Genomic DNA, 22,242 nt, shown 5'->3' with positions numbered 1-22,242 from the left:
TACTCAGGAGGCTGAGGCAGGAGAATGGCGTAAACCCGGGAGGCGGAGCTTGCAGTGAGCCGAGATTGTGCCACTGTGCTCCAGCCTGGGCAACAGAGCGAGGCTCCGTCTCAAAAAAAAAAAAAAGAATAGAGGCCCAGCTGGCTATTGGTATAAGATCATATGTTGCTTTATGATGGTATATGATGGCAAGGTGATCACTAACAACTGGCAAACGGTAGAAAATTAAATAACTTATAACAAGTGCGGCAAATGATAGCTAGATGATCAACTGTTAGATGATAAATGGTGGGTGGGTGAGAGGGTAGCAGGGAGTTCTAGAGATGGATGGAGGGACAGTCAAATAGATCATTGCCTTCCGTGCATGCTGATGATTTCTCGGATGAGCAAGGGTGACTGGTGGAAGCCAGGCAGCCAGCAGCTTCCCTCCCACAGTTTTTCTCCCCCAGGGCTGGGACTGACCTAACTCTTCCTGCTTCCCCAGGCCAGGATCCAAATCCAGCAGGCCCAGCCGCAGGCACCGTGGCAAGCATCATCCTGGCCCTGGTGCTCCTGGGGGTGCTGCTGGTCGTGTGCGGCCCCCTTGCCTACAAGAAGCTGGTGAAGAAATGTAGGTGTCGTGGCCCTGAGTGGCTCCATTTCCATGTGCAGAGACTGGAGGGGCTGCCCTGGAGTCTCCCAGAGGAGGAGTTGTGCCTCCAGAGAGCTGGGCATGCAGGGCACCTCTGCTTCGCCCCCCAGCCTTCCCTTCTCCTGCCCATTAGCCATTTTCTGCCCCAAGTAACAGAAACAGAAAGTAAACAAAATTGCAATTGCCCATATGTCCATCTCTGGCGCCCAGCTGAGACCCACTCCAGGCCAGGGGTGCGGCCATTCCCGAGGCTGTGGCAGGCCCAGAGGGTGTTCAGCACGGCCTCTGATGGCAGGAGACACACATCCCAGGCCTAGCCCCACCACTTACCACTGCCCGGGATGCTGATTGGGACACTTCCTCTCTCCGACCCTCAGTTCCTTCATCTACCAAATGGGCGATCGCACACCTTGTGAACGCGGCGGGTTGTTCTCCTTGCCTCGCAGAACTTAAGAGGAAATTATTCAGACAAAGAAATGAGAGGGGAGAGATTGGGAACGGAAGGCCCAGCAGGGGAGTATTGGGTCCTAGTGCCTGCCCAGGTCTAGTTCTAAACGCCTGTGGTCTTTTCTCCTGGGGAGCCAGCCACCTCTACAGCATCCTTGGCCTCTCTTTTGGCATATGATGGCTCCAATTCCCTTCCCAAGCAAGTTAGGAAACCGAGGTTGACGAGAGACTCCGGGGGGCAGAGCCCAGCAGCCCTGCCCTCAGCTGCACCTGCTGCCACCATCTCCCTCCCAGGCCCTGCCCTGCCCCCACCCCTGCCTGCCCCCACCCCCACCTTCCCCCACCACTCTGATGCGCTTTCCTGTCTCTTGCCCAGTCCGCCAGAAGAAGCAGCGCCAGTGGATTGGCCCAACGGGAATGAACCAGAACAGTAAGTGTCCCCGCAGGCAGGAGCCTCCCTCAGGTGCTGGAGCCTCCCTCAGGTGCTGGACAGAGACCATGGAGGCAGAGTTGAGGCTCTCTGCTGACCACAGATGGAGCCTGTGGCTGCTTGAAGCCTCTGATCTCCACGGTGCTTGTCTGACATGTGACTGTGGCCAACAGACGTCCCCACACCAGGGAGGGTGGAGGCTTCTTGATGGGCAGATGGCTGAGCGGTTTCTACCACTGAAGCCTCAGAGTGTAGAAACATCTCATGGTATCCTTTCTGTGCCTCGCCTCATCTCTAGGGTCCCCAACAGCGTTCGCCTCCTCCAGCAGTATTCCCCAACGCAGTGGCCAGTGGATGTTAACAGGCGGCACTCACAAAAGAGGCCTCCCTGATCAACAGATCTGGAAAACCATGAGTTAGGCACAGCAAAGCATGGCTATGTCAGGACTTATCAGAACCTTAATGGGCATTTTTGTATTGCCCATCTCCAAAGCAAGGATCCATTAAGAAGGGCTGTCCAAGCTATTTTTATCATGGAACAACTTACAGGGCCAGTATGAGGACATTTTGGTGCAGCCAGCCCAACACCATCCCTGGTCTTCATCCTCCCTCCTTCCAGCCACAGCCAGAGACACCCTAATGGATGGAGACATGGCGCTCTTCCTGCCTCCCATTCCACCTTCTTCCTCCTTCCTAAGTCCAGGGCCAAATCCTTCAAGAAGGCTCTGTGTTGCCCAGGCTTGCTTAATAACACACAGACCCTCAGTTCCTGGAGGGCAGGGAGCATATCTGTCCTGTCATCTGTGCTCCAGTCTCCTGCTTGGCAAATGCTTGATGACTGACTCATGGAACGCCCCACCCCGCCAGTCAGATTGCTGGGTTCCCAAACCTGCTCTCAAAGTCTGCTGCTGATCCTGCTAGCACGAACCTCCCGGGAAGAGAGGAGAGGGGGATGCATTGAAGGGGCTGTGAGTGCCTTTGCCCTCTCCCTGCTAACATCATGGGAATAGGAGGTTAACGTTCTGGGCACCTGCTGGGGAAGGAGGCAGAGGACACAGCCACAAGTCTAATGACACTGTCTCCTACCATCTGCCCAGTGTCCTTCCATCGCAACCACACAGCGACCGTCCGGTCCCATGTTGAGAACCCCACAGCCTCCCATGTGGATAACGAATACAGCCAACCTCCCAGGAACTCCCGCCTGTCAGCTTATCCAGGTAAGCTCCAGTGGGTGCTCCCAGGCACGCAGGCAGGGCTGGAGCAGGCCGCCAAGGCAGGTCACGTGATGCCCTTGAAGGTGGGGTGATGGCCCAAAGAGAGAAGGGAGACCCCAGGGCGCAGGGGGATCAAACGTCGCAGGATGCAGCAGGGCTGCGGAAGGGATGTAGCCTTTACAGGCCCCAGCTGTCCTGTTTGAGACCATGAACTACTCATTTGGAGAGAAGAATGCACTCAGAAAGCCATCAACCCCAGCCTTGCTGTGACCTAATGGGCCTGTTTCGCTGCAGGGCCTTGAGGGGCCTGGATGGTAAATGAGGCCCCTTGGATTCCCCCGGGCCAGAAGAGAGTCATTAAGTGGGCTGCAGGAGCGCTGCACTAAAGGCTCCCTGACTGGCCGTTACCAATGAAGCCCCAGGGAGCCTGGAGTTCAGCATCATTAGTGAACGTTTGGCTGATTTGATCAAAACAGATACCGGGCTGTCACCGGCTCATAAAGCCGCTGTGATCTTCCAACCCGCTGTGGGCAGCGGCTCTAGGACCCAAGGGGCTCTGTGGAGTCACAAACCCTCTGCAAACAGCGTCCTTTCTTTCCCCAGCTCTGGAAGGGGCCCTGCATCGCTCGTCCACACAGCCTGACAACTCCTCCGACAGTGACTACGACCTGCACGGGGCTCAGCGGCTGTAACGGTGAGCCTGTCTCCAGCCTGACCCCAGCACCCCGGGGTCCCCCACAGTCCTGGGGGTGATCAGCAGCCACTCAGTGCCTCCCCTTGGTCCCGCCCTGCCCATACATGAATAGGGGACCCCCAGCATCTTTTTTTTTTTTTTTTTTTTTTGAGACGGAGTCTTGCTCTGTCGCCCAGACTGGAGTGCAGTGGCCGGATCTTGGCTCACTGCAAGCTCCGCCTCCCGGGTTCACGCCATTCTCCTGCCTCAGCCTCCCGAGTAGCTGGGACTACAGGCGCCCGCCACCTCGCCCGGCTAGTTTTTTGTATTTTTTAGTAGAGATGGGGTTTCACCGGGTTAGCCAGGATGGTCTCGATCTCCTGACCTCGTGATCCGCCCGTCTCGGCCTCCCAAAGTGCTGGGATTACAGGCTTGAGCCACCGCGCCCGGCCCGGGGACCCCCAGCATCTTGATTGTTGTAAAGGGAAAGACAAATGTCAGCTGTTTAGGTTATACGAGCTGGTCTGACAACTAGAGCAGAGGAATCATGGACCTTAACAATCAACTCTTAACTCCATGCGGAAGGCCACACAGGCAGAGTCCCTACGAGCTCCGTGATGGAACCACACCCCTCCAGAGCTGCCAACCTGCCAGCGGGGAGAAGGAGCCCCCGGCTCAGGACAGCAGCCATCCCCAAGATGGAGCCCAAAGCATGGGTCCTGTCCCCCACCTCCCTGCATCACCTCTGCAGCGTCTTCCTCTAACACGTTTCCTTCTCACCCCACAGAACTGGGATCCAGGAGCAAAATGCCAAGAGCCAGACCTGCTTGTCCTGAGAAAACTGTCCACTCTTCACGTGAAATGATGTCCCTATTTCTACCCCGGCCAGAACATGGACAGAGGCCAGGAGCCTTCCAGACAGGCGCTGCTGCTCCGAGTGGCAGGCCAGCTTACACTGCTGCATGACAGCTCGGCCGCCCCTCCACGCGTGGAAGCTGTGGCGGGCAGAGCCCCAAAACAAGCAGCCTTCCAACTAGAGACTCAGGGGTGTCCGAAGGGGGCCCCCTTTCCCTGCCCGCTGGGGAGCGGCACCTGAGTGAAATTGGCTTTCTTCTCAGACTCTGTCCCTGGTAAGCAGTGACAAGGAAGCTCACAGCCGGGCGAGTGCATTTTGAATAGTTCTTTGTAAGTAGTGCTTTTCCTCCTTCCTGACAACTCAAGCGCTCCGGCCTCTTCTGTGCAGCCTCCACCCCTGCGGATCCCTCAGGGGAGGCACAAGAAGAGGACTCCCGGGGACCTCTGCAGCCATGGTGGTCAGAGGCTGCTCACCTGAGCACAAAGACAGCTCAGCGCGTTCACCGCAGCTGCCAGCCAGGGTGACCGCTGACCCACAGCCTCACCCCACTCCCTCTGTCTTGCGACTCCCCTCCCCAACCCCCTCATCCAAAGACACCTTCCTCTCCAGAGAGCAGGGACCACCAGCTGTCAAGCCCACAGGGCACGAGTGCCAGCCAGGGCCCTGCGCAAAGGGATGCCTAGTAAACCTTAACCAACTTGGTTTTTTGCTTCACCCAGCAATTAAACGTCCCAAGCTGAGGTAGCATCAGCCCATCACAGTTCATCTTCTAACCCAAGAGTCAGAGATGAGGCTGGTCATGTTCCCTTTGGTTTAAATAACTCCCTTGACTAAAACAGACTCCTCTAGTACTTGGAGATCTTGGACATATACCTAATCCAGTGGGACCTTGGCTTCCTTAACTACAAGTGAGAAGGGGAGGTCCACCCAGGAGCCTCGGGTCTGATCAAGGGAGAGGCCATGCAGAGCTCACTGTGGCGGCTCCCTAAGAAGGTGAAGCAATGTGGGAACACATCTTGAGGACGGGGCCTTTCTCCACACCATTTGATGCTGTTATCTTCTGAGAGCATAGGCATCAATGGTCCAAGCCACAGAATCTAAGTCTGGAAGAGCAAAAGGAAGTTACTAGGACATGAGGTGGGGTAATCCCAGAATCTGCTCAGCTTTCCACCCACCACCAACACCTTCCAACCAGGCCTTGCCTTCTGAGAGCCCCCGTGGCCAAGCCCAGGTCATAAATCTTCCCCTGACCATGCTGGGAATCCAGAAACAGGAACCCCATTTCTCTTCCCACATCTGGTGGAGGTGAGGGGGCTCCTCAAAAGGGAACTGAGAGGCTGCTCTTAGGGAGGGCAAAGGATCTGGGGCAGGCAGTGTCTCCCATCAGTGCCTTTTTTAATAAAAGCTCTTTCATCTATAGTTTGGCCACCATACAGTGGCCTCAAAGCAACCATGGCCTACTTAAAAACCAAACCAAAAATAAAGAGTTTAGTTGAGGAGAAATGAGTCTTTAGAAAACTGTTTTTCAAGGGGTGGCTGACTTAGGTGATGCATTTCAAAAAGATGTTTGGTGATGCGATGGAATAGAAGCATTTTAGTCTTCAAGGTGTCGCTGTTGAGTTCCTGCCTTGGCTAGAAAAGGCAACCCACTGCTCCCCCAGCCAGTGCTCAGGAGGCTGGTGTCCATTTCCCCCGGCTGTGGAGGACGCACTTCCGTGACCTGGACAACCTTCCCATTCCTGCATCCCAGCAACCTGCTAGAACAGGACCACCCCTTCCACTCACCTGTGTGTCTCTCAAACACTGCCCATTCCCCAAAGTAAATTATGTTCCTGGCTAAATCATGGGACCTGGCCAATAAGTGTTTGGGTGTGCAACCCCTGATTCTAGCACATTAGGTCAAGGATACCAAGGACCAAGCAACAAGTCTAGCTTTCACATTGTCACGTGGCCGGACATGGTGGCTCATGCCTATAATCCCAGCACTTTGGGAGGCCAATGTAAAAGGATTGCTTGAAGCCAGGAGTTCCAGACCAGCCTAGGCAACAAAGTGAGACCCCATCTCTCCCAAAAAGAAAGTTTTCAATTCGCTGAGCATGGTGGCACATGCCTGTAATCCGTTATTCAGGAGGCTGGTGCAGGAGGATCACCTGAGGCCAGGAGTGAGGCTGCAGTGAGCCATGATCTTGCCATTGCACTCCAGCCTGGGCAACAGGCTTTTTTTTTTTTTTTTAATATACAAATAATTAGCCAGGCATGGTGGCACACACCTGTAATCCCAGCTACTCAAGAGGCTGAGGCAGGAGAATCGCTTGAACCTGGGAGGTGGAGGTTGCAGTGAGCCAAGATGGCGCCAGTATACTCCAGCCTGGGAGCCACATGAGTGAGATTCTCTCAAAAAGAAAAAAGAAAAAGTTATCATGCACCCAGGGACCTGGGAGTATGGAGAAGAAGAGAGCTGTAAGGACGTGACATTCATATGGCCTCACCACATCCAGCAGAGCAGTGTCCTAAGCTAGGAATCTAGAGACTCTAAATTTGATGCTTAGGGTCTGTCCCCCTGCAGCGGGAGGCCCACTGTAGTCTGGTGAAAGGCAGCCAGTGATCTCCCAGGGATGCAGGGAGGGAGGCGCGAGGAGCGCGTGTGTGTGCTGCCCTCTGAGGTGAGGTGGCCAGGGAGAGCGGGAGGCAAAAAGCACAGGGCGGGACACGTGGGCTGACCAGCTGAGGCAGCTCATGACGGTCCTTTCTTAGAAAGTCGGCCCCTCCGTGCCCCCTGCCACCACTCTGGCACCAACCCAAGGCAAGTGACCTATGTGCCTAGAGGGAGATTTGTAGCCTCTTCCTACAAAGCCAAATAGCTTCCAGCTGTCCCTGATGTCCTGTGTCCTCAGCCTTGGACACCTGCAAGGCCAGGCCAGAGTTCAGCTGGGGGTGAAGGGCAGTAAACATTTGACCAGAGCCCAGCGACTCTCAGCTCTGTCCTTGGGAGGCGCTTCTGGCACCACCAAGGCAGTGGGGAGGAGCCCCTGTGCCTCTGAAATCCAACTGACCCAGTCCAAGTCCCACCTCCTCCCAAGGCTGTGCAACATGCTCACCGAACCACCTGCCCTGTGGTTTCCTCCCATTTAAACTGGGGATGAAAGGGCTGTTGCGAAGACTCCAGGAGATAATGCGCCTGAAAGCACAGCACAGCCTGCAGCCCTGCTGAGTATTTAACACTAACGATTCAGGGCATCTCTAGGCATCCTCCGCAGGCAGCCATCCGTCACCTTGCAGGGAAGGAGAGGCAGAGACCTGACTTGAGGGACTGTTAGAAGTCTGGTCTAAGGATTCCCTCAAAGCTGCCCGTCCTGCTGAGCTGAAGACGCCCTCCCCAGCCGCGGGATAGGCAGCTCAGCAGCAGACCTCAGGGTGACACTGGGGACGGAGGCACGCTGGGCCAAGGCCTAGAAGACCGTTGGTGCCGCAGCCAGTTTAGCGGCCCGCTGTCCCTCTGAGCACATCCTGTAAGCCCAGGTTAGAATTAGATGGGTCTCAGACAGGCTAACATGCCGACGTCCCGCCAGTCCGGCAGGTGGCAGGATCACGGCACCTCCCGAGCGGGCTGAGGACCAGACGCCCCCTCGTGGCATCCTGTGGCCTTGCATGCCATTGCTCTCGGTCCAGGACAAGGCAAAACGCAGGCTCCAACAGGAAAACCGCTAAGAAGGAAAGTGGAAGAGCGGGAGAGGGAAGGTAAATGCTCCCAGGGCCAGCCCTGGGGTGAGCAGGCAGGGGAGGGCTGACATCCAGACGGATGGGGCTTTGGGATGTGAATCACAGAGGCCCCTCCACAGAGCACGATCTGAAGGCCGCAGAAGAAATCAAGGCATCCACATGCAGCCACGTCTTCACTCAAAGCCACCAACACCACACCACATGTGACTCATCAAAGTTTATTATGGCAATTAATTACACAAACATACAGGCGGTCGGTCATCCAGCTCAGAAGCACTCAAACCAGTAGAGTCCATTAGTGATTTCTCTTTATAAATAACTTAGGAGAAGCAAGCACATTTGGTAAAGAACCGGCACCGCGGACTGAGCGTCACACAGATGGCACGTAGGCCGGGGAGGGGCAGGCACCAGAAGGTCAAGGTCTCTCCTTGGCCCCAGCAGCCCCGGGCCCACCAGACGCTGGGTCCTCAGGTAGTGGACATTTCAAGGCACGTACAACTTCCTAAGCAATAGCAGCTCCAGGCTCTTCCCTGAGACCTGGTTTACCTCTGGAACAACCAAGTTAACACTCATCACACCCCTTTGTCTATTGTCTTCATTCTGATTACTGAACATGCCCCAATCCCCACAGTGCAGGGGGCTGCATATTACACAGAGCCATAATCCCCACCCTTTACATTCTGAAGACAGGGAGGTGCGAAAAAACTGCCCCTATGTAGTGATGGTGTTTTTTAAAAAGCACCATTTGGGAAGTTACGTTAGGGCCTCTTTTGATGCCTTAGGATGGACACTGGGGGTGGGAGGATTACATCAAAGGAGTGAGGGGCAGGGGAGGGAAAGGGAGGGGGCTGCTTGTGAATGAGATTCAAGGCACTAAAGGAGTGGATGGATGCGTGGGCCTCGGGCAAAGTCACCCTAAAGTGGGGGGTCCCAGAGGAGAGAAGGGTGGCTGGGGAGGTGACCTGGCCCTCCACTCCTAAACGAGCCCCAATGTGACCACAATCTCCAGGGCTAGAGCTGCTCCCTTCCCTCTGGCCAGAGGGCCCAAGGCAGCCCCCTGGGTTCTCCAAATAGTGCAAGCAAGGTCTGGGGACAGTCTTCACGACCCCCAGCCTTCTTGCTGCACTGGCGCTGCCGCCACTCAAACAGGACACAGGACAAGCTTGCCTGACATCAGGTACTGGAGTTAAATTATGGCTTTATAGGACTCAAACCTGTTGTTTTTCCCAACTCTGTTCTCTCCCTCCAATCCAACCCCTGCCACAGTGCGTGGGCAGGCTAGCCTTGAATGGACTGGACAGACACCAACAGCTGCATCCCTTGGCATGGGGCTCCACGTCAAATATGCCAAACCCCAGGGGAGCCGGAGGGGCCGGAGACCCGGGGCCTCCTCCTCGAGATAACTCTGCACTGGGTTCAGATGGCCCTGAGCGCAGCCGCAAGTAGATGCTCATAAATGTGCGCACACGCTCACTCACACAGACACCGGCGAGAGGTGCCGGACCCCAGCCTGGCTAGCACCACTACAGCCAGGCACTGAAAGTAGGGGCTTCTAGGAGGACCTCCGGCCAGAGGGCCAGCAAGTGCCGTGACCAGTCACACTGCCCAGTGCCTTGTCCCTCCAAGGCCTCTGGGTGCCAACGCAAGTCCACAGGGAGCACCAACGCCACCTCCAGTTGACCCTCGAATCTCGGCGATGGCTGGGCCAAAGGTTGAGCGTGGGTGGGACTCGGGAGGGGCCGAGGGCCAGGAGTACGGCTAATACCCAGGCCAGGCAGGCCCCGGGGGCGGTGGAAACCCATAGGGAGGGGCGGGCCCGGGGGGATAAGGGGGCTGCGGGGGCAATGAGGGCTGGGGCTGGCCTGGGAAGCTGTGGAGCTGGGGCTGTATTGGGTAGGGAGGCTTTCCTCCTGTTGCAGGATATGGAGACTGTTGAGGATAACCAGGACTGGGGGCCCTGCCTCCCGCCAAGGGGTAACCAGGCCCAGAGGTGCCAGTCGGGGTCCCAGGATAGCCCGACCGGGGTGGCGTGCTCCTCTGTGGGGACCAGGAGTAACCCACGGCACCCCTGGGTCCAGGCTGGGCTGCCGGGTAAGTGGGGCCCAGAGGCCCGCTGTAGAAGGAGGGCTGGGACACCACCGGGAAAGGGGCCGGTGGCAGGGTTCCATGGGCAGTGGGGCCCACAGGCAGGCTGGGGGACGGGCTGTAGGGCAAAGGGTAGGGAGGCATGGCTGATGGTGGCTGCGGCTGCTCTTCAACCACAGGGGGCGTTGCCTGGGGGACTGGGCGTGCCGGAGGTGGCGGGCGGGGTGGGGGGGCATCGCCGGCCAGCTCCTGGGAAGCCCTGGGCTTCCTCACCACTTCCTGGAGCTTTTCCACGCGAACCCGGCGCAGGTGGGACAGCATCCTCATGGAGGAAAAATTCTCCAGGAACGTTTCCAGGGGCACCTCGCCCTCCAGGAACTTCTCAGCCATGGCCTGGAAGACGTAAGGTCCAGTGACAACAGGAGCAGGCTGGGATCAAGGTCTCTTGTTTTTCCCCAGGGTCCAAATTCAGCTACAGCCCTCCCACCTCGCGCTGCCTCGGGCACCCCCTCCTCCTCCCTGGCCATATGCCCCTTCTCACAGCTGACAGATGGTACATGCACTGTCTCCCCCACTAGAACGTCAGTCCCTCGAGGGCAAGAACTGCCTCTGTCATGGTCACCTCTGTCCTGGCGCCCTGGCATCAGGCCAGGCCCACAGTGGCCACTGCATGTATGTACTGAACACCTGGCCGAGCACTAGCCCAGGGACTGGCAGGGCCTGGAAGCTTCTTCCACCCAAAGTGGACAGCACCAGTTTGCCCACAGAGGCTGAAGAGGTGGCCTGGACGGAAGCGGGAAGCAAGGAGAGCAGAGTAGGGGGCTGGCCTCAGCCCCTGGGGGCCTCCTGCTGTGCTGCCCTCTCATCCAGGGCTGCAAGCTGCCCTTGTCCACTATCACTCGTTTCTGCTTCAGCTAGGGGGACTGAGTTCCTGTTATTTGTACCCAAAAGGCCTCCCCAGGACTAAAGATGTCCTTCACCTCTGCCATCTACGAAAGCTCCTTTGTCCCATGCTTTGCAGACATCTGCTCCTCCTTCCAAGGGCCCCTGCTTCAGGGACTGACACCCCGGCGAGGGAAGGGGGGTGTCGCCTTGCCCTCTCACCTCGGACTCTTCTTCAATCTTCATGCCTTCCACCTGCAGAAGGTCTAACAAGGTCCCTGGCTGCAGTGCTGAAGAAAATTTCTCTGGAAGGGAGGAGGGAGGGCAGAACGACTGGCATTTGAAAAGTGCTTCCTGATTCGGTGTTAAAGGCACTTAGCATGCCCTCTGTGTGCATCCAGGCCCAGCCACCACCCCAGGGTCCACCAAAGGGTCCTTTCGGGTGGGCTTAATGGGCACTTTTGGTCCAGTTCCTTAGACTACTTTCCTGAGCAGAGAAGGGCCCGACTGAACCCAGCCTCGACCTTGGCCAAGCCTCCCCTGCACCATCCTGGGAAGGGAAACGACTCGGGCTTCAGAGCCCGACCGACCCGGTTCTGCCTGCCAGCCAGGGGAGTCACCTAATCTGAGCGTGAAGCTGTCTCACCATCAGGACGACTGCCCTCCCACCTTCAAACGTGACAGGTCCTGGGACACAAAGAGCCCAGAGCAGCTCAGGAGCAGCTCAGCAAAGCACAGAAGCCGAGCTGCCAGGGGTAACAGCGGCAGCAAAGGATGCAGGCTGTCTGGATTCAAATCCCAACTCCACCTATTTCTAAGCTGGGTGACCGTAGCCAAGTTCTTGAATCTCTCTGAGCCTCATTTTTCTTACCTATAAAACGGAGTAACAACAGTCCCCACCCTTCTACGGCTGTTGTCAAAAACCGTACATAAAGCACTTAGCACAGGGCTGGGAACACGGTGGGCCTCAGTAGCTATGGGCCTTGCCCATCCTGGGGAGGGGACAGGGAATCCATCCTTCATGCTGTTCCAGCTGCTCAGCCCCATCCAACCCTGAATGGGGACCCTGAGTTCACAGAGGAGCCACCCTACCCAGCTTTGCCTTCTGCTCCTGGCACCGCTCCATAAGCTTCCGGAGCTCCTGGTATTTATCTGAGAGGTTTGAGCGGCTGATCTCCAGGGGTCCCTGGAACTCCAAGTTCTGCTCCGCCAGGCTCCGGTTGGTGGCCAGTGCCATCTCCCGTTCCAGCTGCAGGTCCTGGACCTAAAGGGACAGGACAACAGAACCTAAGGAAAACGTCCACCACCCTGAACCTCCTGGCAGCCTGGGTCAGGGCCTTCGGGGCACATCCTCACCTTGGGGTGGAGAGGCTCATCCGTGGGCGATACTCAGCCCTCAACTAGTCAGACAAAGCCAGGTTCAAACCCTGAACGAAGTACTCTGCACCTCACTTAATCTTTTAACCCACAGCCACAAGGTGGAGACGCATGGGAACCTGGAGCTAAAGGTGAAGAGCTTGCCCAAGGCCACGTGACTGATATCCATGATGGAGTGTGCAGAGCCCCAAGGAGGGGCTGGACCAATTTACATGAGAAAATCAGAGGCTTTCTGGGAAGGGACCAAAAGTCCAAATTACTTATCCCCAAGCTTCAGAGTGAAGAGACCTACCATGGTGGACTCAGGTGGCCCTGGCCAGATGCACAGGCAAGACACGCAATGAGGCCCCAAAGTTATTGTGAGGGGTGAGAGAGCCAGGGCCCTGGACCAGACCATGCCACTGACTTAGGAGACACCTGGACCTGCCTCCTATGCGGCACGTGTGTCCTGCAGAGAAGCTGCACAGATGAGCCAGAGGGGCCACCCTGGACATTCCCTGCTGCAAACACTTCCCCAAGCCAAGTGGCACACTACTCCTCTGCCAGCTCTTCGTCACTGCCAGCCAGTGAGGCAGAAGCCAAGGCACCCTTCCCAGCTGCTGTGATCTCATGCCCCATGAATCCACCAAAGAGTCCTCTCCTGAGAGGAGGGCTGAGGAGTCAGACCCGCACGCTGAGCCAGCGGTGACAGTACACTGACAGCAGCATGGGGCACCAGAAGACAGGCCTCGGCACCTGCCACAGGGTGCAGGGAACAGCTCAGCAAGACCGACTCTGAGTCAGGCCCTCACTGTGCAGCTTCTCCACCATGGTCAGCGTGTGACAGACCAAGCCGGACTGACTCATGCCCCACCAGACATAGGAAGCCCATGGGCATTCTGAAAGAGGAGGCTTCAGGGAAAGGCTGCCCCTCCTGCTGTCCCAGCTACAGGGGCCTAGGCCCTGCACTCTGGGGCAGGCCCATAGCCTCTTCTTTGTGCTCCAGATTGGAAAGAGGAATGCCACAGCTCCCTGCCCTTCCTGAGCCCTCCAGACGAAGCTGCCATGGTTCAGGGATTGTAGGGCCCAGGGGTCTATCCAGCCTAGAGCCCATGCTGCTGCCTTCTAGAGACATGGTCTCACTCTGTCGTCTGGAGTGCAGTGGCATGACCATAGGTCACTGCAGCCTCGAACTCCTGAGCTCAAGCAATCTTTCAGCCTCAGCCCTTCCAGTAGCTGGGACTACAGGCACGTACCACCACGCCTAAGTTCTTTCATTTTCTGTAGAGATGGGGTTTCCCTATGTTGCCCAGGCTGGCCTCAAGCAATCCTCCCATCTCATCATTCCAATAGCTGGGATTACAGGCAGTAACCACCATATGTGACTCTCAATCTAATTTTTATTAGCCATGGAAACTTTATTTACATGGCTGACCCAGAGTGAAAGGCCTAAAGCCCTCCTGCTCACCCATCCCTTGCAGGGCCCCATGGATCCTCTGGCCTTCCTATACGTCCACTGCCTTTTCATTGCGTCTAAACCAACAAATCTACGCTGTATCATTTTCCCCTAAATCTTGCCCTACTTATTTCTGCTCCCGGTCCCCACAGCCTTCTGACATCTTTCTCCATGAAGTGGGTCAATGGGTAGAAACATACAGTTAGAAGAAATAAGTTCTAATGTTCAACAGCAGAGTAGGGTAACTATGGTCAGCAACAATGTATAGTATATTTCAAAGTAGCAAGAAGCATAAAATGTTCCCAACACACAGAAACCACAAATACTCAAGGTGATGGAGACCCCAAATGCCCTGACCTTATGATTACACATTCTTTTTTTTTTTTGGACAGAGCTTCGCTCTGTTGCCTAGGCTGGAGTACAATGGCACAGTCTCGGCTCACTGCAACCTCTGCCTCCTGGGTTCAAGCGATTCTCCTGCCTCAGCCTTCCTTGTAGCTGGGACTACAGGCATGTGCCACCATGCCCAGCTAATTTCTGTATTTTTAGTAGAGATGGGGTTTCACCGTGTTGGCTAGGCTGCTCTCGAACTCCTGACCTCAGGTGATCCATCCACCTCAGCCTCCCAAAGTGCTGGGATTACAGGCGTGAGCCACTGCGCTCAGCCTGATCATCACACATTCTATGCATGCAACAAAGACTCGGATCTACCCCATAAATATGCAAAATATGCATCAATCTTAAAAATTGCATATCGATGCATATTAGAGGTTCAGTGTGAAGTCCTCCCAAAAGAGGTAAGACTAAAAATAGGTAAATAAAAGCTGTTTTCACATGTTTTGCTGCTTCTGAATTCAATCTGTCCTAGTATATTACTTTGGTGGAAATAAGCAGGAAGAATCTATACTCATACAGATATATAGCTAGAAAAGGAAGGAGTCGCTACTAACCTTTATAGATAATTATCAATTTTCTTTGAATCTACAGCAAAACTCCACAAGAAGTATCTAAGTTCTTAAAAGTTGCTATGTAAAATTTAAAAATTAGCCAGGTGTGGTGGTGTGCACCCGTAGTCCCAGCTACTTGGGAGGCTGCGGTGGGAGGGTTGTTTGAGTTCAGGAGGTCGAGGCTGCCGTGAGCCATGATGGTGCCACTGTACTCCAGCCTGGGCAACAAAGTAAGACCCTGCCTAAAAAAATAAAAATTTTAAAAAATTGCAAAGTGGGAGATAAAACCATTCTGACTAACTATCCTTACTAAGCTACAGTGTTTCCTTTCTACATCTGGCCCCCACCCCAAAGCAGCTGCCCTCCACACGCCCCTCCATGCACACTCTTCTACATGGAGAGCCCCTGCCACCTCCCTTCTCTCCAAGCCGCGTCCATGCCCCAAACTAAGAGAGAGCTCCTGTCTCTTCTCACAAACCCACAGTGACTCAATTACTGTCTTACAGCCCACGATAAAAAAGTTTGCCAGTGGTCTGAAGTCTAAGTGGCTTGTCCTGCTTCATTTCCACCTGATCCATGAGTGTTTCTTTCCCTCAGAGAGTTCAGATCGATGGGACAGGTGTGGCTGCACACCACAAAATTCAAATGCCTTCTGCCCAAGAGGTCGCTTCTGCTCACATTTCCCATGATTCTCTGCTTTGTCACGATTCTGTCCGCCTGCTCAGCTCTGCACACTCTAGAGGCAGGCCTTGGGCTTCCCATGGCACCACGCTCACAGTGCTTCCTATGTGACAAAGGAATGCAGGCAGAGCCGCACTGTGCCTAGCACCAGGCCAGGCAGGAGCAATGCCCTGGCAGAGCTCACAGCCTCACAGGCCATTTGAGTCGGCCCTGGGGCTTTGACAAGCGAGCTTTGCTCCACATCCTTGCTGAGGACTGAAAAAGCCCTAGGGTGGCAGGATGTGCCCCATGGTGTCCACCTCTCCTCACAATCTGCCCACCAGGAGGTCTTTTCAACCCAATGCTCAGTCACCTCCATCCCAGTGAAGATTCCTCACTTAGGAAGCAGAGCAGGCAGCAGGCGGCAAGAGTGCAAGCCAGAACAGGAGCAGGGGACTCACCGGCCTGGCGCCCCCCCGTGGCATGGAAGCGCAGAGACACTGGATGGGGGAGCGTCATTATTTCTTTCAAAATACTACATGTTCACAGAAGAGATGCACCATACCTGCTCATCCGTGCAAGCAAACATGTACTCCAAATACAAATCAAATGAGCTGGCATGACTTGCATTCGTGTCTCTCCCTCACATTAGGGACAGGAAGTGGGAGCTTCCAGAACAACGGATGAGCTGCAGTCACTCAATGGGTGACCGTGGGTATTTCTGGCTGTGTGGCCTGACCTCTCCCATCTCGCAGGGGACATCCCAGGGTCACAGGAGATACTAGGGGCAGGGAACATCTTTTATTAAGTTTAAATCTCTGCACAGGCAGGATTCTGTTTGTTTCCACAGGGACTCTGTGATTAAGAGCGAGAGGATTAGGGAGGAGTTATGAGGAGAAACAGGATCCAATGGGAGATGAGCCAGATCTCAGCCCGAGAATGGCTCCTAGAAGCCTTAGAGTCACCTGGAGACATGGGATCGCACAAGGCTCTTGGGGAAAAGTAGGTACAAAACCATGCCAGTGCTCTGAGGAGCTGCCTCCAGATCTGGGCTGGAACGACAGTGTGGGGACTCCTGGGGCATCCGGGTCCTGGGAAGGCACCAGGAGGCGTGGACTCCCCAGCACTGCCAAGAACTCCCAGGAACTGGTCTGAAGCCTCAGGGATTCCTCTGAGTCCAAACCAGGGTGAAGTTCACAGAAAAGGGGGATGAATTTGGCCAAAACTTCCAATAAGCCAGCATCCTTCACAAGCGCCTCTTAACAAGCCTCATCTGCTGGCCTCTGTCGGGCCCCATAGCAGCCTCCTTCTACCTCAGGGGACTCCAGGGCCAGCTGGTCAATCGCCTCCGAGTCATTCTGCAACTCCTCCAGCTCCTGCAGGGTCTTCTCCTTCAGCGTCTCCATCCTTCCCTGTGAACACAGCGACACCAAAGTAACGAACGGGCAGCCCAACAGGAAGGGACCCCCGAGCCTGTACATATGATTGATCAAAAACAAACCGGAGTTTTCCTGCGATAATACCACTCCACTGGGAGGCTCGAGGACGGGCAGAGATCTCTGAGAGCACGTTCCTGCGGCTCAGCCCACCCCCTCCCCAGGGAGACCAAGGAGCTGCCCCTTCCACCCTCTCCTGATAAACAGGATATGTGAAAGCACTTGCAGCCAGAAGCAAAACCACAATCCTCGGGTGCTAGATGGAGCTCCCCAAGGAGCAGAGGAAAAGGCAGGAGGAGAGGGACAGGCAGCAGGGACGGAGACTAAGTCTGGCCCAAGGCTGCCTGCAAGCACTGATGCCATCATGTCCTCTGGTAGGTGTCTATTTCTGTCTGAACCAAAAATACACCAAGCTCCTCACATGGGGGCTTTGCTGGCTTCGACATCACCGGTTCAACTATGTCACTGCTTGTTACATTTAGTGCTCCAGAAACCTCAGGTTTCCCTCCAGAATTCCCCTCAACTGCAGCCCTCTCCATGTGTCACCAAAATGGACTGTCATATGCGCATCCTCATAGGAGCAGGAAAAAAAAAAATCAGCCAGTTGGCCTCGCAGGCAATCAGGAAGGAAGGAAATTGACTGACCTAAAGAGGACATCTGCTTTGATGGACAGCTGGTGTCAGCGGCCCTCTCCGTCACTCTGCCTAGAGGGCTATCGATTGTCTGTGTGGTAGATGGTTCACAGCCAGGCCTAGGAGGGAACCCCAGGGACTGAAGACAGGAAGCACAAATACACCCAGCACCTGCTTCCTTTCTGCTGACAGGGTCCTCCATTTTCATCTGGTATCTTTTCCAGAGGTGCATTCCATAGCTTTTTTTTTTTTTAGACATGGTCTTGCTCTGTTGCCTAGGCTGGAGAGCAATGGCACAAACAGGGCTCACTGCAGCCTTGATTTCCTGGGCTCAGATGATCCTCCCACCTCAACCTCCTGATAGCTGGCACTATAGGCATGCGTTACCACCTCCAGCTAAGTTTTACATTTTTTGTAGAAACAGGGTCTCACTAGTTTGCCCAGGCTGGTCTCGAACTACTGGGCTCAAACGATTCTCCTGCCTTGGCCTCCCAAAGCGCTGGGATTACAGGTGTGCACCACCATGTCCGGCTCCATAGCTTTCACGTTGGTTTTTCTCATTACAAAGGTTATGTTAGTTTTCAAAAGATTCCAGCACCACAGAAATCTAGGGTCCTCCACAGCCCACCTGCACCAAGACTCAGCTAGGGTGAGCCAAGGCTGACAACCCAGCTGAGAAGGCGTTCTAGAATCAAAGACCAAGGTTACAGCTGTGTGGTCAGATGCAACCTTCTCCAGGTCTCAGTTTCCCCATTCGCAGCAGGAAGGGAATGACATCTCCTAGGGCCATCAGAAAGATAAAAGGAGGACTGAGAAACGACACATGTTCCCATGCACCAGGAAGTCCCAGTGCACTCCTCAGGGGACTCCCCCACCCGCTCAAGGGTGCCCTGGTTTAAACAACAAATCATATGGCCACTGATAAAGAGCTACCCATACAGGGACGTGACCAGTGTTTGCTATGTCCTGAGGGTTAAAAGTGGCCCCAACCTCTAAGCAGGGATTGCCAAACTTCAGTGTGCACCTGAATGCCGGGAAAGCTCACTGAGGATACAGGTGGCCGGCCCCTCCCACAGAGCTCTGCATCAGTAGGTCAGGGCAGGGTCCAGAAATCCGGAATTCCTCCTGGAGAGACTGACACAGTTGGTCCAGGGCCAGATTTTGGGAAGATAACAGCTCCATGCCAGTCATATCACAGTGGAGATCCCTGGTTTCTGAGCAAGGACAACGTCAGTTTTCCCTGTGCTGTTCTCCCCTAACAAGGAGAGGTAGCAGCAGCCAGCCACGTCATATGCAGACGGGGTATCAGAAAGGTTAGAGTCACAGCCAGCAAACGGCAGAGCCAAAATTCAAATCTGCATTCTGTCCACACATCACCTTACTGCTCCAAAACCCTTGGTCTAAAAGCCCCAGAGCCAGGTCGGACATGGTGGCTCACACCTGTAATCTGAACACTTTGGGAGATCAAGGTGCAAGGCTCATTTGTGGCCACGAGTTCAAGACCAGCCTAGGCAATATAGCATCTGATTGTAAAAATTGTAAAATGAAATAAAATAATGAAAATAAGTAAAAGCTGGGCCAGGCGCAGTGGCTTATGCCTGTAATCCCAGCACTTTGGGAGGCCGAGGTAGGCAGATCGCCTAAGGTCAGGAGTTCGCGACCAGCCTGGCCAACATGGTGAAACCCTGTCTCTACTAAAAATACAAAATTAGCCTGGCGTGGTGGCGCATGCCTAAATCCCAGTTACTCAGGAGGCTGAGGCAGGAGAATCACTTGAACCCGGGAGGCAGAGGTTACAGTGAGCGCAGATCATGCCACTGCACTCCAGCCTGGGCAACTGAGAGAGACTTGGTCTCAAAAAAAAAGAAGAAGAAAAAAGAAGTAAAAGCTGGCACTGGAGCAGTGGAAGAGCAGCCTGCAGCTGGCCTGGGCTGGAGCAGAACTCTGGGAGGAACACTGGCAGCACACTCCAAATCCAAACCCAAATGAACTGGCCACAAACAGGAGATACCGAAACACATCAGGGGCGCAGGCTCCAGCCAGCCAGAGACAGCTCGAGTCCAGGCCCTGCCCCTCGCACAGGTGGAACCTCCCTGAGCCTTGAGTTCTTCACCAGTAAAATGAGACTCACAGCAGCACCTCCCTCACAGGGCGGGTACGAGGTCCAGTGGAATAGCACAGGCAAAGTGCTGGCTCGGTGCCAGGCCTGGAACAGGACTTGCCGGGCCACAGCAGCTGCACCCACACCGGCTCCACCCCAGGGGAGGCCCGCCACCAAGCATCTGCTCACTCTGCAGTCAGGGCACAGCACCACAGGTGCAGCCAAGTGGAGGACGGAAGCTCTGTCGCGGGCAGCTGGCCGACCACACACACACGTAGCACAGTCAGCACCACCATCTGTCCAGCAGGTTCAGGACTCAGTCTCATACTCGGAGGTCTCACGTGTGGGGAGGCCCCTAGAAGAGCTGAGATTCCCTGGGACAGGCACCAACTCCCCCGCCCAGCTGCTTACCATGGGAGGTGCCACCAGATGTTCGACAAGTATCACATTGAATAAGGTAACACAGCCTCCAACAACACAACACAAACTTTTTGGTCTCAGGAACCCTTTTCGCTCCCAATGTTATGGAGGACGCCAAAGAGTTTTGTTTATGTGGATTACAGCTATCGGTGTTTACCATGTTAGAAATTAAAAGTGGAAGAAAAGATTTTTGAAACCGGGTCTCGCTCTATCGCTCAGGCTAGAGTGCAATGGCGTGATCTCAGCTCACTTTGGCCTCACATCTCCCAGATTCAAGCAATCCTCCCACCTCAGCCTCCTGAGTAACTGGGACTAGCAGGCATGTGCCACCACACACCCAGCTAATTTATTTTTTTAATTTTTTGTAAAGATGGAGTCTCACTACTTGATCCAGGCTGGTCTCAAACTCCTGTACTGAAGTAATCCTCCTGCCTTGGCCTCCCAAAGTGCTGGGATAACAGGTGTGAGCCACCACACCCAGCCGAGAAATTTTTAAAACACAAGAATACACAAACAACACCTTCCATTAGCTTCCTGAATGACGACATGATCATGGGCCACGCAGCCTCTGAAAACTGCACTGTATACTCACGCAAGAAAAGAGGGTGATGAGAGAAAGTCATGTCTCAGAATGATGATGAAAACCACTGTAACCTCACGGATGGCCTGAAAGGGTTTTTGGAAACCTCCAGGAGTCCCCCTGAAACACACTTTGAGAGCCACTGCTCTAGAGGTTAACAGATGAGACTCTGGAGCCGAACTGCCTCAGTATGAACCCAGGTCTGCCACTTACTAGCTGTGCCATCGAACCCGTTTGTGCCTCAGTTTCTCAATCTGTAAAACAGAGCAGTGTGAGGAACATGATAAGCACCACTAAGCATTTGCTGCTATGAGGACACCGGCAACCGTCTTACACAGTGGGCGTCAATATCACCCCAACCTCACAGGGGAGGCTGACAGAGGTGACGTTACTTGCCCAAGGTCATGCAGTTTGGAATGGCAATGTCTTTACTGGTCCAGGAATTCTCAACATGTGCCTCTTTTTAGAGTCCTTGAGTCCTAAGTCCTCCTCCAGACCTAGAACTGCAGAATCTCCAGTATTCTTTTTTTTTTTTTTTTTAACGGAGTCTTGTTCTGTCACCCAGGCTGGAGTGCAGTGGTGCAATCTCAGCTCACTGCAACCTCTACCTCCCAGGTTCAAGCGATTCTCCTGCCTTAGCCTCTTGAGTAGCTGGAATTACAGATGCCTGACACCAGCCTGGCTAATTTTTGTATTTTTAGTAGAGATAGGGGTTTCACCATGTTGGCCAGGCTGGTCTTGAACTCCTGACCTCAAGTGATCCACCTGCCTCAGTCTCCCAAAGTGCTGGGATTATACGTGTGAGCCACTGCGCCCAGCCAATTCTTAATTTTTTTTTTTGAGACGGAATTTCACTCGTGTTGCCCAGGCTGGAGTGCAACGGTGCAATCTTGGCTCACTGCAACCTCCACTTCCCGGGTTCAAGTGATTCTCCAACCTCAGCTTCCCCAGTGGCTGGGATTACAGGCATGTGCCACCACGCCCAGCTAATTTTGTATTTTTAGTAGAGACAGGGTTTCTCCATGTTGATCAGGCTGGTCTTGAACTCCCAACCTCAAGTGATCCACCTGCCTCAGCCACCCAAACTGCTGGGATTACAGGCGTGAGCCACCGCGCCTGGCTGATTCTTAATTTTTAACGAAGTTTTCATTTTAACTAGGCTACCCGGGTCTGACGAGTTTGGCATCTATTATCTTATTTTCCCCTTTCCCCACCACTCTGGGGGAACTCAGGTGGATGCAACCCCATCTGACAGAGGAAAAGCAAAGACCCCAGGGGAGGAAGGGCCTTGTCACCCAGTCACAGCAAAGGCAGGAGGAGAACACAGGCAGTGCTGTTTCTACAGAGTGAGTCCCCACACAGGACCCCAAGGGCACTTCCTAAGACTTGGCTCTGTGTGGACACAGCGGGACAGGTGACACCCAGGTGCACAAGACAGGAGTCTTCATGCTGGGATTTAGGCTTCAGATTTGTAGTGATGTAACAATGCACGTTACAGAGGGAGGCAGCATCACACACTGTCAAGACCAAGGGGCTGAACGTCACGGCCACGGCTCATGAGAAGAGTGCCCAAGCTCTGGCCAGCTCCGCGGGGGAGAGTCACGTGAAAACAGTGCCTGCCACAATGTCAGGCTTCTAACAGGCCAGGAGTCCCCCCTACACGGAGGCTGAGTCTGGGAAAGGGACTGGGGGCCTCCACCAAGCTGGTACCTCCT

General features: G+C 54.6%; 2 protein-coding genes across 34 annotated transcripts in view; one reads left to right on the top strand and one right to left on the bottom strand.

Moving 5' to 3' along the window:
- Positions 1 to 5,754, top strand: part of CD5 (CD5 molecule) — a 34,880-nt gene extending 29,126 nt beyond the window's left edge. For 8 of the 9 annotated variants that reach the window (XM_077962724.1, XM_001083880.5, XM_077962726.1 and 5 more), the window contains 5 exons: positions 485 to 610; positions 1,455 to 1,508; positions 2,606 to 2,725; positions 3,326 to 3,416; positions 4,183 to 5,754. In XM_077962724.1, coding sequence (XP_077818850.1) covers positions 485 to 610; positions 1,455 to 1,508; positions 2,606 to 2,725; positions 3,326 to 3,414 — 389 coding nt within the window. In that variant the 3' untranslated portion in view covers positions 3,415 to 3,416; positions 4,183 to 5,754. Of the gene's footprint in view, positions 1 to 484; positions 611 to 1,454; positions 1,509 to 2,605; positions 2,726 to 3,325; positions 3,463 to 4,146 lie in introns of all 9 variants that reach the window. The other variant, XM_077962722.1, reaches the window with a different exon arrangement.
- Positions 5,755 to 8,173: 2,419 nt separating this feature from the next.
- Positions 8,174 to 22,242, bottom strand: part of VPS37C (VPS37C subunit of ESCRT-I) — a 58,240-nt gene continuing 44,171 nt past the window's right edge. For 15 of the 25 annotated variants that reach the window (XM_077962734.1, XM_077962733.1, XM_077962741.1 and 12 more), the window contains 4 exons: positions 16,671 to 16,769; positions 12,031 to 12,202; positions 11,161 to 11,243; positions 8,174 to 10,449 (listed from right to left, as the gene is read on the bottom strand). In XM_077962734.1, coding sequence (XP_077818860.1) covers positions 9,730 to 10,449; positions 11,161 to 11,243; positions 12,031 to 12,202; positions 16,671 to 16,769 — 1,074 coding nt within the window. In that variant the 3' untranslated portion in view covers positions 8,174 to 9,729. Of the gene's footprint in view, positions 10,450 to 11,160; positions 11,244 to 12,030; positions 14,206 to 16,670; positions 16,770 to 17,438; positions 17,546 to 17,858; positions 18,028 to 19,716; positions 19,824 to 19,938; positions 20,091 to 22,242 lie in introns of those variants that run through there. The other 10 variants (XM_077962740.1, XM_077962739.1, XM_015114045.3 and 7 more) reach the window with 4 other exon arrangements.

The sequence above is a fragment of the Macaca mulatta genome, chromosome 14 (genome assembly GCF_049350105.2).
Source record: "Macaca mulatta isolate MMU2019108-1 chromosome 14, T2T-MMU8v2.0, whole genome shotgun sequence".
Lineage (NCBI taxonomy): Eukaryota > Metazoa > Chordata > Mammalia > Primates > Cercopithecidae > Macaca > Macaca mulatta.
Note: the sequence above shows the minus strand (reverse complement) of the source record. Positions and strands in the feature narration are given on the sequence as shown.